Source organism: Lutra lutra, chromosome 14, assembly GCF_902655055.1.
Source record: "Lutra lutra chromosome 14, mLutLut1.2, whole genome shotgun sequence".
Taxonomy (NCBI): domain Eukaryota; kingdom Metazoa; phylum Chordata; class Mammalia; order Carnivora; family Mustelidae; genus Lutra; species Lutra lutra.
Window position 1 is genome coordinate 29,373,203 of NC_062291.1, and position 12,792 is coordinate 29,385,994.

The window sequence follows — 12,792 nt, forward strand, 5'->3', positions numbered from 1 at the left end:
TTATTGTTTACTAAGAACAAGCAAGCAAACAAAAACAGATCTGTAACAATATACAAACATTAAATATTTCAAAGAAAAATATTGTAAGGGTAGGGACTTTCTTCTTCCTGTGCAAAAGAGTATATATAAGATGCTTAAAACAAACTGCTTGATAAACTTTGCAAGAATACGAAGAGGTGGAGATGACTCATGCTGCTGTTAAACTAGTTTTTATTATTGCAAAAGTATAAACATCAGGGTAGAAAATGAAGTCCTAGGGAGGACGAGTAAGAATACTGAAAACAAACCATAGCAACTACCTCACTGACATTGAAGACCACAGATGTCTCCAGAGACCAACTTCTAACAATCCCACACCACCATGTACATACATATCACTTCTGTTGGTCCTCTTGACCTGGGACAGGATTCATGACTATTCTTATCTCTAGAATGGGGAAGAAATAGCATTCTGGTAACTTTGGAGCTTAAGCATTAAGAAGGTATGGCAGCTTCCATCTCTCCTTTCTTGGAGCCCTGATCTATCATGCAAGAAATCCAGGCTACCCTGTGTGGGAAAAAGTCACAAGAAGGGGTCCTAGGAGTTTAGACACCACATGGAGAAAAGGAAGAAGAAGCACCAAGGCCTCAAATATCCAGCCCCAAACCCAGACACAGTTACCATTTGACTGCCACTACAAGGGAGACCACAAGTGAAAAGTACAAATATGGCCCTGCTAAGCCCCCAACCAACCCATGGAATCATGAAACCTAATAAAATGGTTGCTACTGTTTGTAATTGTTTAGCAGCAGTACTTAATCAAAACAATGAATATGTTGACCTATAGAAACCACAGAGGATTTTCCTACTTCTGGAACACAACAGTTTTTTACAAGTTGGAAATATCCCTTTGCTATAAAGAAAAGTATTAGTAATCCCCCATGTTCTTTCTATATCTCACTGATGTTAGTGGGTGGTGGGGGGGGGGGACACATGTAGAATTGCAAAATAAAATACAAGATGCCTGGTCAAATTTAAATTATATATAAACACACTATTTTTTAAAATATAATTATGTCCCATGCAATATTTGGGACATAATTAAACATGTTTGTTCTTAATCTGAAATTCAAAGTTAGTTAACTGAGTATCTTGTGTTTTTATTTGCTAAACCTAGTAATCCTATATATGAAGGATTGATTTATCTTGACTTTTTTTTTTTTTTTTTGTACGTAATGATTCCAAAAGCTTTGGAGATATAAATGTAGATTAACATTTTGTTGAAGTCAATAGAGAGGGATGAGACAGGAATGAAAGAATGGTTGAGAGCTCATAGAACAGCTTTTCCAAGTCCCAAGAGAAGAAGATGGAGTAGAAATCCTCAAGGAGATTGAGAACAGAAGTCCTGCAATTAAGAGGGAGAGTGGCTCTTGTGGGTAAAAGTTCCTGAGTTTAGTGTAGGTTATGACCTGTTGTAGGTTCAATGCCCCTTCCTTCTTAGGCAGGTCACCTGATCACAGACATGCTTTCTCATCTGCTTTATAAGACAAGTCTTGAGCTAAGTACTTTTCAACTCTTACATTCCATGATTCTAAGTGCCAACAGTAGAAATAGAATTCACATTAAGGCCATAAAGTTGAGAAATTGGAATTTCCCCAGCCCTCAAAAAAAAATTTTTTTTTTTTACAGCTAATATTAACTGGCTGAGGGATCCATATTTATTCAATTTCCAAATCTACTCCTGAATTAAAAGATTACTCAGGCCATTTTACTAAATCTTCCCATTAAACTACAATAATATATCGCATTAAAAGCTTATGGTTGAGGGGCGCCTGGGTGGCTCAGTGGGTTAAGCCGCTGCCTTCGGCTCAGGTCATGATCTCGGAGTCCTGGGATCGAGTCCCGCATCGGGCTCTCTGCTCAGCAGGGAGCCTGCTTCCTCCTGTCTCTCTGCCTGCCTCTCTGCCTGCTTGTGATCTCTCTCTGTCAAATAAATAAATAAAATCTTTAAAAAAAAAAAAAAAAAGCTTATGGTTGAAAAGCTTTTGCCTCTCTTTTATGAGTTAATGGTGACCAAGTTGAAGTTGTACATGAAAAAGTACTCTGGATACTATATAGTAGAAAATAATGGAAAGAAAAGGTCTTTGAAAATAGCTAAGTCTTCATATTTTGGGGGAAAAAAGTTAACTTGAGGCATAATACTGGACTTCTAAGTTATTTAATGAAATCCTTCCTAATCTTATATTCCCAATGACCTAAGGTTACAGAGTAGCCTTAGAGCTTAAACAGCAACTAATTTTTGAAGCATTCTGAAAATAACTGAAAGGGCAAATTGGTACCTCTCTGATTACTAGCTGTTTGCTCTAAGCATATGGATGACAAACTAGTTTCTAATATAACAGATTCAATTTAACAACATTCCTTTAAAAAGTCACTAGGGAGCAGGTACTGATAGGCATTTCATTTAATCCTCCCAGTCCAATTATATATTATGAATTCCATTTTAATAGGTTCAGAGAGACTCAAAAAGATTAAATTTGTCCCCGAGATCACACAGCTGATGAGGGCAGGACCAGCATTTGAATGTAACTCTGCCTGATATTAAGTCACATGTTCTTTCATTATTATATTATTATTAACGTTATGTTGGCCAGAAAAAATGGTTGTGGTATGTAAATATAGAAGTTACGTATTTACTCTTGTTGTTTTGTGTTCTAAATTAATTGAAGAAGGACAAAAACAAATATTCTAGCAGTGGATACAGTTCATTTTGTATGGTGTTTCTTTATCCACGCCTCTGTCTTTCTCACCTGTCTGCGAAGATCCCTTGTCTTCTTACACATGTTGTCTATTGCAATATTCAGGGTATTACTCCTTTCCTTTTTTCCAGTCTGAAAGAGAGAAAAAAAAAATGGCATAAGCAATGGTATCAGATTACTCTTTATCACTTAGCAATTTTCTTTCTAAATTTCCTGAAAATAACAGCTTGAAAATTCAAGAATAGGTTTCAAAACTGCTATGATATTGCATATGATTCATGAGCACTTCACTTAAGACTAAGTAGAATGGTGATTAAAGCTCACATTAGTTTCTCCTTTAAGCTTCTGTAACATTTCTGATATGGGGCTGGGTTGTATTCAATGTGGCAGTCGGCAGAGCATTCTCTCCAAGAAACTCTGATCTTCATTCTTAACAAGTTGACTCTTTAACCTCATAGCACGCAATTAGCTTAAAAGCATTAGATGCCCAATTTGTCAACTTCTGTGGGAGTTTCTGAAGTCATTTTCATGGTGTATTGTGTAAGTTATGCAGAGCCATATTGGAGTTTTGCTAAACACCAAATAAAATATGCAGTGCAAATTCATACAATTTGCAAAAGTTGACCACAATTTTAGCTGACAATATTCCAAGAACAAATTGTTTCAAGTAGGAACTGGACGCTGTTTTTGGCTCTTTAAGATAATTTGTGCAACACCTTTTCATTTCTTTAAGCAGAACAGTTCTCTGTTATATCCTTAACCTAAATCTTTGGCTATTAAGCACACAGGGAGTCACCTTGGTTGGTATTTTCTACATATTACTTTTGTGGGAGACAACTGAATTGAATCTAATCATACTTTTTTCTCAGTCCTATCTTGTATAAAAAAGATTGAAAAAAATCATTATGTGATTCACCTCTAAGAAAATTGCTACCATTTAAATTAATAAACTGAAAAGGGCTCTTGAGAGGAGACCTTGAAAATCAGGAAGGTAAGTTTAAGCAGCTGGTAACTGAGGAAGTTTATAGCACAGACTCCATGAAGAAGGAAATGAAGGTAAAGTGTGGACCATTGGGCTATGTGTCATACACTATGTCCAATGACTACATTCACAGATAAACCCATACCTTCAAGGGGAGAGACTTCTTTACAAGAAGTTCAAGAACATCTATATACTCTGTCCCAACCTCTGTTTAGTCCCATTTTCTGTTACATCTTCTCAAGTACTACTCTTCTAGTAACAATATTCCTACACACGTCTACCTCATCTCCCAAGTTTTTATATATAATATACTCTTGACTTTAGCAAGTGTCTACAAAATAACCTGCTGCTAAAATCCTACCTGTTCCTCAATGGTTTCCACAGAGCTCCCCCACCAACTCTCCTCAGGAATAAACTCTCACCTTTCCTTGTTCCAATAGCATTTTGCAAATTTCCCAATATTTGTCTCTATGCAAGTTCACCACTCCTACAATACTGTTAGAATCTTGATATTGAGAAATATAGCTTTTTTTTTTTTCTGTTCCTGGAAGTAACTTGCAGAGGACTTACTGAAAGGTGTTGACGAGTTTAAAAGTGAACAACTTAATTCAGAACAGAACATAGTTTTATTAGGATCCTACCAAATGCCAGGAAGGTGTCATACTAGATTCTTGAGAAGAGTACACCTAGATTTCCTCAGCAACAGTGTTACTGATAATTAAGATGGAAAAAAAAAATCACTGTCATTTGAGACCACCTTATACACTGCAAGATGTTTGGCATCCACGGGCCCCTGTCTACTTAATTCCAATGATATTGGCCTCATGCATTTCCAGATGCCTCTTAGGGGGAAACAGTAGAGGACTGCTAAGTCTCTTACCACTTTTTCTTTTTGACAATGAGTGTGCAATATGTACATGATGGAGACTGTATCTAGTGAAAGAAGTGGAGAGAAGAGAGAGGAAGAAATAGAGACAACTAAAATTCTAGATGTCAGAGCAATAAAAGCAATTGGTGTCAATTACGCAGATGAAAGTAGTGGCTACTTTCTCAGCTCCTGCCCAGCATTACCCATGCTAGCAGTAGAAAATTATGAAAAGTTAATGCAGAGCCATGGAAGGCAATGGCATAAGCAGATACACAATGGGCTATAAAACAGTTTCTAATTTTACCTAAAGGACCAAGCCCATATTCTACAGTTTCATGCAGTGTAGCTCTTGGTTGTCTCTTTCAACATCATGAAGCCAGAGATAGTAAAAGAGGTCAGGAGTGGGACAGACTGAAGAGATACCTCCCCCTCACTGCCCCTCACACAGGATATCAGAAATAATACAGGAGATTCCTGTTGCGTTGACCATAAAAACTCACTAGCTTCCATGATGAGATTCATCAGAATAACTGAAAGATGTCAACCTTCTCAGAACAAACAGCAGTAGCATACAATACTTTAATAAAGGATGGCAAGAGGTGACAACCTGATGGGATTAAATAAGGACTATAAAGATGATTTCTTAATTTCTATCCAGAGCTCAATGTTAGTTTAAAATGTTTCATTGGGTGAAAGACATTCTGTTCTATAAGTAACAATAAATAGTTCCTTTCACTACAGGAAGTATTAAGCTTTCCCTTCTTCTTTCCCTGTATCTCCCCACCCCCACTTTTCTTCTTTTACCTCCAGCTTCTTATTGGGTCCTTGCTCTATCTACCCAGATTTATTTGACTCAGTCAAGCCATTTTATGCCTCTTTATTCCTTTTGCATGGCATAAAAATAAATAAAGCAAGGAGAAATAGCCCCATCCTGCTTAAAAGCCCTCATTCCTTCTGTTTTCAAAGCCTTAACAAATCATCAAGCAGTGAGCTAGGACGGAAGGTAAACTATGCTGAAGTAAGGGATGGAAAGGGCAGGATATTAAAACATAACCACAGATAACAGTCAGAGCCTGCCTGCATTCTAGATGCTCAGAAGAGAGGATGCTTCTTAAAGGAGCCTTGACAGAAACCACCATTAAGTCAGCACAGCCCTGCGAATGGAAAAGGTACCACTTACAGCGGAGTACCAGGGGGAAAAATGCTGAGAATACACAGCACAGATCAGCACTGTGTAGAGAAAGCAATCACATTCCTCATCAGCAAAAAAAAAAAAAAAAAAAAAAAAAAAAATTGTCAGGAAAGGCTCTATTGAAAAGCACAGTTCTGAACATAGATTTCATTCAATGAAATTTCATTAAAACTACTATTGCATATTTTAAATATTATTCCAATGTGATCCAGGCTTATAATCTTAACTATGAGTCTTTCCATCAGTTCTGTCTCACCATTGCTCCCATGTCATGCTGCAGTTAATTGCATGCTCTCTTGTGGTTCCCTTAAAGCTGCCTACACATTTGGAAAAAGTCTCTCTATAAATAAATTTCCTTGAATTATCCTAATTTGAGTGTTCCATCTGTTTTCTGTTGGGACCCTGCTAGGGAAAACTTTCTACACTGTGTTGTCCAACATAATAGCCACAAGTCACATGTGGCTCTTTAAATTTAAATATAAATTAATTAAAATTAAATAAGATTAAAAATTCAATTCTTCAGTCCCTTAAAGTGAGCAATAGCTGCATGTGTCTAGTGGTTACTAAAATGGATAGCATAGATACAGAACATTTCCCTCATTGCAGAAAGATATACCAGACAGTACTATTCTAAAACACATCTTTTTTTTATTCAAATATATAATGAGTTCCTACTTTTATGCAAATCACATTTTATTTGAGAATAAAAGAGTGAGCAAGAAACAAACAAAAAAAGCCCAACCCTCAAGGTGTTTACTCTAATAAAGAAATTTAAGGTCTGGGGTGCCTGGGTGGCTCAGTCCATTATGTGTCTGCCTTTGGCCCAGTTCATGATCTCAGGGTCCTGGGATCAAGCCCCTCCTCCATCTCCCTGCTCAGCAAGGAGTCTGCTTCTTCCTCTTCTTTTTCTTCTCTTTCCCTCTGCCCTTCCCCACCACTCTCCTCCCCCAGCCACATGATTTCTACCTCCCTCTCTCAAATAAATAAAATCTTAAAAACAATTTAAAAAGCAACTTAAGGTCTAATTATGTTCCTTCTTGTTCTAAATCCCTTCAGTGTATTCCCATTGTTGATAGAATTAATAAAAAATTCTTGATCATGGCATTCAAGGCTCCACATGACCTACTCCCATAATTACCCATCAATTATTAATGAGATAGCATAATGAACCCTTTGTTTTCTATGCAATACAATCAAAACTTGGGAACTTTGCCCATATGAAAAATCTCATTTGGGACTTTTGATCTTGTTTTCTGATTATGGACTTCTTTCAGGACTCAATTAAATCACTAAATTTTAGATGAAGCTTTTTTTTAAGCATCTCAGCTGAAATTAATTACTCAAATTCCACAATACTTTTTTATACTGTTTATGTTTCTTTGATAACACTTTGTTCAATAAATAATCCAATCTACTCAATACATCTTTATTATCTATCAAATGCCAGGCACCATACTAAGGACTGATGATACATTAGACCTAATACCTGTCTTTGAGAAGCATACATCGCATGTTAGAAACAAACATAAACACAGTATTTAATAGAGGTATCCGGGATAACCCATGGAGCAATGGGAGCTGCACTCCCATTAAGGATGAGGAAAAGATTCCTGAGAAGGTAACAGTTGAATAGTAAAAGACATGTAGGAGTCAGCCAGGTGACGATGAAAGAGAAGGTCACTCTAAGGGGGCAGAGATAAATTGCACAGAAAGGCAAAAGTCTTTCAAGAATATTTGGTAACTAGTATAAAAAGCATGAGGGGGAGGAAGCCAGCTCCTGGAGGTTGTTGCCACATTAAAAAGTGAGGCTGATCCTATAGACCACTGGTATCTCAGAAGTGAAGCCACAGAGTGACACAGAATGACCACTATTCAAATACGTCAACCTGGCTGGAGTTGCATAATGTATTTAAGGATACTGAGAACAGAGACAGGCAGAGGAGTTAGACAGTTGCAGCGAGAGTGTACAAAAAGGCAAAAGGTGCTAAAATTAATACATTGGCAGTTAGGATGAAGAAAATCAACAGACTTAAAGACTCTGAGTACACTGGAGGGGTTGATGACTGGCAGATGCTCAGGGTGGGTAAAGAAAAGAGGACAATATAGGCTGGGTGCAGGTTTCCAGCAGGGATGACTGGTTAGATAATGCTGTTGAATTGGTCATTTTATTTTATTTTTTTTAAAGATTTTATTTATTTATTTGACAGAGAGAAATCACAAGTAGGCAGAGAGGCAGGCAGAGAGAGAGGAGGAAGCAGGCTCCCTGCTGAGCAGAAAGCCCGATGTGGGGCTTGAACCCAGGACCTGGGATCATGACCTGAGCCGAAGGCAGCGGCTTAACCCACTGAGCCACCCAGGCACCCCTGAATTGGTCATTTTAAAGGGAAAACCAGGTCAATACAAGGATGATGATACCAGTTTTGGAATTGCTGAAGGGCTTGTGAAGAGCTCACTTCATTAGTGTTTGCCCGATGGATGACTGTTGACCTGCATGGATCTCTCTCAGTATATTGTATGCTCCTTGAGGGAGAGAAACTTCTTACACACGATTTGTCCCTCATGGCATCTATTACAGTGCTTTGCACATAGTAGAAGCTCAAAAGTTAGTTGTTGAATAAATAGAGAAAAGAAAGACTGGATAAAGGTAATATTTGGCAAATTATGTAGTATCTCTGGACCTTACTTTCCATACCCATAAAATAAAGATTTGCCCCAAATTGTTCCTTTATTCCTTTCTAACTTTAAAATTCTGTAGAAGGGCCATGACCTCTAAAAATAAGAATTATAGGACAATATATTACTTGTATTATACAAGTTTTTGCATAAACAACTGTTAAAAATGTGCTGGGAACATATGCATAATATGAATCTGTAATGGTACAAATAAAAGGAGACATTTGAACCAGGGAAGGTCATGATGTTGACCTCAAAAGAATTACGAAGCTTCAAATACTAAGGGATAAGGTTTAAAGCAAATGAAAATTTATCTAATTCATAATCAAATAAAAATATCATCAGTGCAGAGAGGAGCCCATATGGAATTTAAATTGCAAGAAAAATGTTTTTGTTGTTGTTTTGTTATTTTTTTTTTCTTTTAAATGTGTGCCATCATATTCAACCTTTTAAAATGACACATTCCTTTAAACAGGAAATCTTCATTGCATGGTAAAGATGAAATACGATGCCCTTAAATTAGTTCTTCTCTGCAAAATAGCTTTAAAAATATTTTATGCTTAACACTTAGCAGAAGCACAGATTCTAGTCCACATTTTTCAGGCATGAAAGACATACAAACAGACAAGCATAAAAAAATGAAATCTATTCTAAAATGCCATCTTCCTGAATGGCATGTCAGGAAAACATCCTGACAGAGTACACTAAAACACATTTCTGAAACAAAGTCTGTGTTATAAAAATAAAACTAAAACAAATAAAAATTAGCTTTGAGACTTGAAATGAGGTTTTAAAAAATAACTTTATCAGGGAAGTAGGATAAAGACCCTAAGTGTCTTGAACTTCTGTCTTGCTGAGGAAGTAAGATGTCACCCACCCTGCTGGAGTGGGACTGAGAGTCTGTGAGAGGGAATCCACATTGTCAAATATCAACCACAGCAAAGTACTTTTACATTTATTGTCTAAAATGCCATTCACAGTAACTGCTCACACATTTGCATACGAAGACACTGAAGTTCGGTAAATTTAAGTATCTTACCAAGGAGGAAATGCAGTAAGTGGTAGGATCAATTTGAGCTGAGTCTAATCTGAGGCTTTAACCACCATACTGTAACGACTTGAATGAGCTGTAACTTAAACCCAAATTAATGTTTTCTCTAAATTATATAAATTTATTTCTTAAAAATAATGAGCAGAATAACACAGAAGTTTGTGACGACAGTTAAAATTGTGTTTGAATCTGTGCTTTACCATTTGACAGCTATGTGCCCTCAGCCAAATTCTTTAACCTCTCCAGCTCTTAGTTTCCTTACCTATAAAAATGGAGATAACAGAGCAATTATATTATAGGGTTATTATAAGGAATTAAAGATGAAGGATATGCAAGTTCTGGCAAATAAGAAGGGCTCAAGAAATGTTAGCAGTTATTACTATACTTATCAATAGTGTTACCATCGTTATTAACCCTTGCATTTCTCAAACTAGCTGGCTGTTGCCCCTATGGGTTTTTTGGGGGTTTTTTTTGTTGTTGTTGTTGTTGTTGTTGTTTGGTTTTTGGCTTTTGTTTTTCAAACACTAAACCTTTATCCTGGAATGTTCTGATCTCTTCTTCTTCAGAATTCTTACTTCGTAATGCAAAACTCAATTTAAGCACCTCATCTTCTATATCCTCTTTTCTATCCTCAATAAAAAAAATTACACAAAAATTAAAAACCCTCTCAATTATGTTTCCACAGTTTTCCCTACATGTTTCAATTATAACCCTTGCAAAATATTCTGTCACCCTTTATTTATACTCTGCCTTTAAATTATCAAGTCTTCACTCTGTAATCTTAGTGCCTACCACAGTGTTCAGCACTCCGCTAACAATTGTAGATAAAATAAATAATGGAAAAGTGCTAACTACACTTTTATTGATTGTAAGTAATATTCGACTTTATTAATAAAATTAGTATTTATATTTTAGCAAAAGTAATTAATGTTCACCCTATTAGCTGTTATTCTATTCAACTGGTGTTTTCATTCACAGATTATTGTCATTATTCCCTAAAGAAGGTACAACATAAACTTGGTATGAGGATGAAATCTAATCTGTGGATCAGAAAATGTGAGATCTGAAATAAACTCTCTAGGTGACCCTAACTAAGTTGAATCACTTCTCTTGGCCTTAGCCTCTGCATCTGTAAATGGAGGCCATTGCACTAAGTGATCTCCAGAGTCCCCTGCACTCTCCCTGCACCCCTGGACCCCAGCTCTAAGAGCATGTGGTGCTGGAGTTCTCTGTGGATGTATAGTCTAGTACATACATAATCAAATACTGAGAACAGGACACTGCCTTCGGTCAAATGTGTCCTCAGACCAGAGATGTTATGCCAGATTGCAGGGTTTCAATGGACACACACCAAACATGAAAGAAATATTCGTGGGTTTGCACCACAATAAAATTCAAATCATCTTCCTGGGCATGTTACTAACCAATCTTAAATGTCAGGGATGGATGTAAACTATGGGCATCTCTTAAAGATCTTGCCATGGAAAATCAGTCATACATACGTCCAAGTACAGATGCAAAGATCCATCCCCATGACCAATATGTAACCTTACAAGACTCTGAAGAATCAAGAGAAACCTCAGACTCTATTTCCCACCAGCTCTGGCACTATTTCCACCTCAAGCTATTTTCTGTTGTGATAACGTGCCTCCATCTGTGCCCCCATTTCCCCTCTCTTTCAGCTAGAGTTTCTTGTCCTCCACTGAAGCCCAGCAAACTCTGGAACTGACTCTGTTCTTAATAGGGAGAAATTGAAAAGATAGAGTTTATTAATTTCAGTGATTCAGCATTAAACTAACCTTGCTGTGACCCCTATTCTAATGGGCTTCAGATCTTGCCAGCTCCTAGGTCAGTGACTATTCCTATAAATCATGATATGATTACTATTAAATGAAGGGAATATATTCAAAATTGAAGGTTTTACTTAGGTTCAGGGCAGGATTCAAAATATTGTATACATTAATGGTTTCTAAATACTCATCTTAGGACTCATGAGGTAAAAATGCAAAAATACAGATAATTGAGTTACTTAACCATAAGATCTGTCCTTTAATCTGAGAGTTTTTTCATATTTTTATGTTAAAATTTTTGTTGTTTCTTTTATAAAATGACGCTTTACTTAATGGTACAATATTTTTTTTTTATTTTTATAACATCTTTGACACAACAAAGTAATAGAAAACCTGTCAGTTTCACAGGTTTTGTCTCTGTGTGTGTATGCGCATTCTTTGTTTTTTCTGTTTGCATAAATCATAGTTTTGGGGATTAATGGTTTAAAACAAAGAAATAAGAAGTCTGCCTAATCACAGTCAAAATTGACTAAATCAGTCAGTTGTGGTATTGGCATATAAACAGATTAAAATAATATCTGTGCTTAGGGCGCCTGGGTGGTTCACTGGGTTAAGCGTCTGCCTTTGGCTCAGGTCCTGATCTCAAGGTCTTGGGCTGGGTTCCCTGCTCACCAGGGAACCTGCTTCTTCCTCTCCTTCTGCCCCCTCCCCCACTCATTCTCTCTCTCTTGCTCTTTCAAATAAAAAGAAGAGCTTAAAAAAAATAATGTCTGTGCTTTTGAAACTGGATTTATTTTCTCAGCTTGTTCAGAACATCTTATATCAATAACACAGCACTTAAAATAACAGTTATGTTAAGTTGCCACTAAAAGTCATGAAATAGTAGAATTAGATAGTCTTCAAATCTTTGTTCCAAGACTAATTAACAAAGTGACCACATGCCAGTTATGAATGGCAAGCTTTAGATTCCTCATCTATAGGATGAAGATGGCAATACCTTCTTTAGGGGTTATGTGAATTGAATAAAATAAATGTACAGAAAGCATGCAAGGCAGTCATATAACTGACACTTAATACATTTTCTTTATTATTAGCAATAAAAATACTTGAATGTAAAATCACAGGGGGTATAGAGCAGAAATTATTTTATTTACTGAATTACTGCTAAATTTCCCACAGTGCTTGGGCATAATAGAGGTTCAGTATTGTTTTATTTGAATAATTGTTTAAAAAATGATTGACTTGATAAGAAAATGAATGAATATATGAAACATGATATAAATCTACTTAAGGAGGATTTACTATGGTTATCAGAAAAATTGTAGAGATCGCGTTACATAGTACTGAATCCTTAAAAAGAGTAGTCTTCAGAAAAGTTGATGTAGACAAAATATATAGATAGCTAGGCCCAAATTCACAAGTCCTCTAATTTCAATTAATGGTTAAGGTGTGTATCATGTCTTTAGTGACATTTCATTTTCCAAAATCCCCTTATTG

At 36.5% G+C, this 12,792-nt stretch overlaps 1 protein-coding gene across 4 annotated transcripts in view; it reads right to left on the minus strand.

Annotated features, from left to right (window-relative positions):
* The window catches only part of CTNNA3 (catenin alpha 3), a 1,776,580-nt gene that overhangs the window by 826,323 nt on the left and 937,465 nt on the right, over positions 1–12,792 (minus strand). For all 4 annotated transcript variants that reach the window (XM_047701796.1, XM_047701794.1, XM_047701795.1 and 1 more), the window contains exon 8: positions 2,791–2,871. In XM_047701796.1, the coding sequence (XP_047557752.1) occupies positions 2,791–2,871 (81 nt within the window). The remainder of the gene's footprint in view (positions 1–2,790; positions 2,872–12,792) is intronic.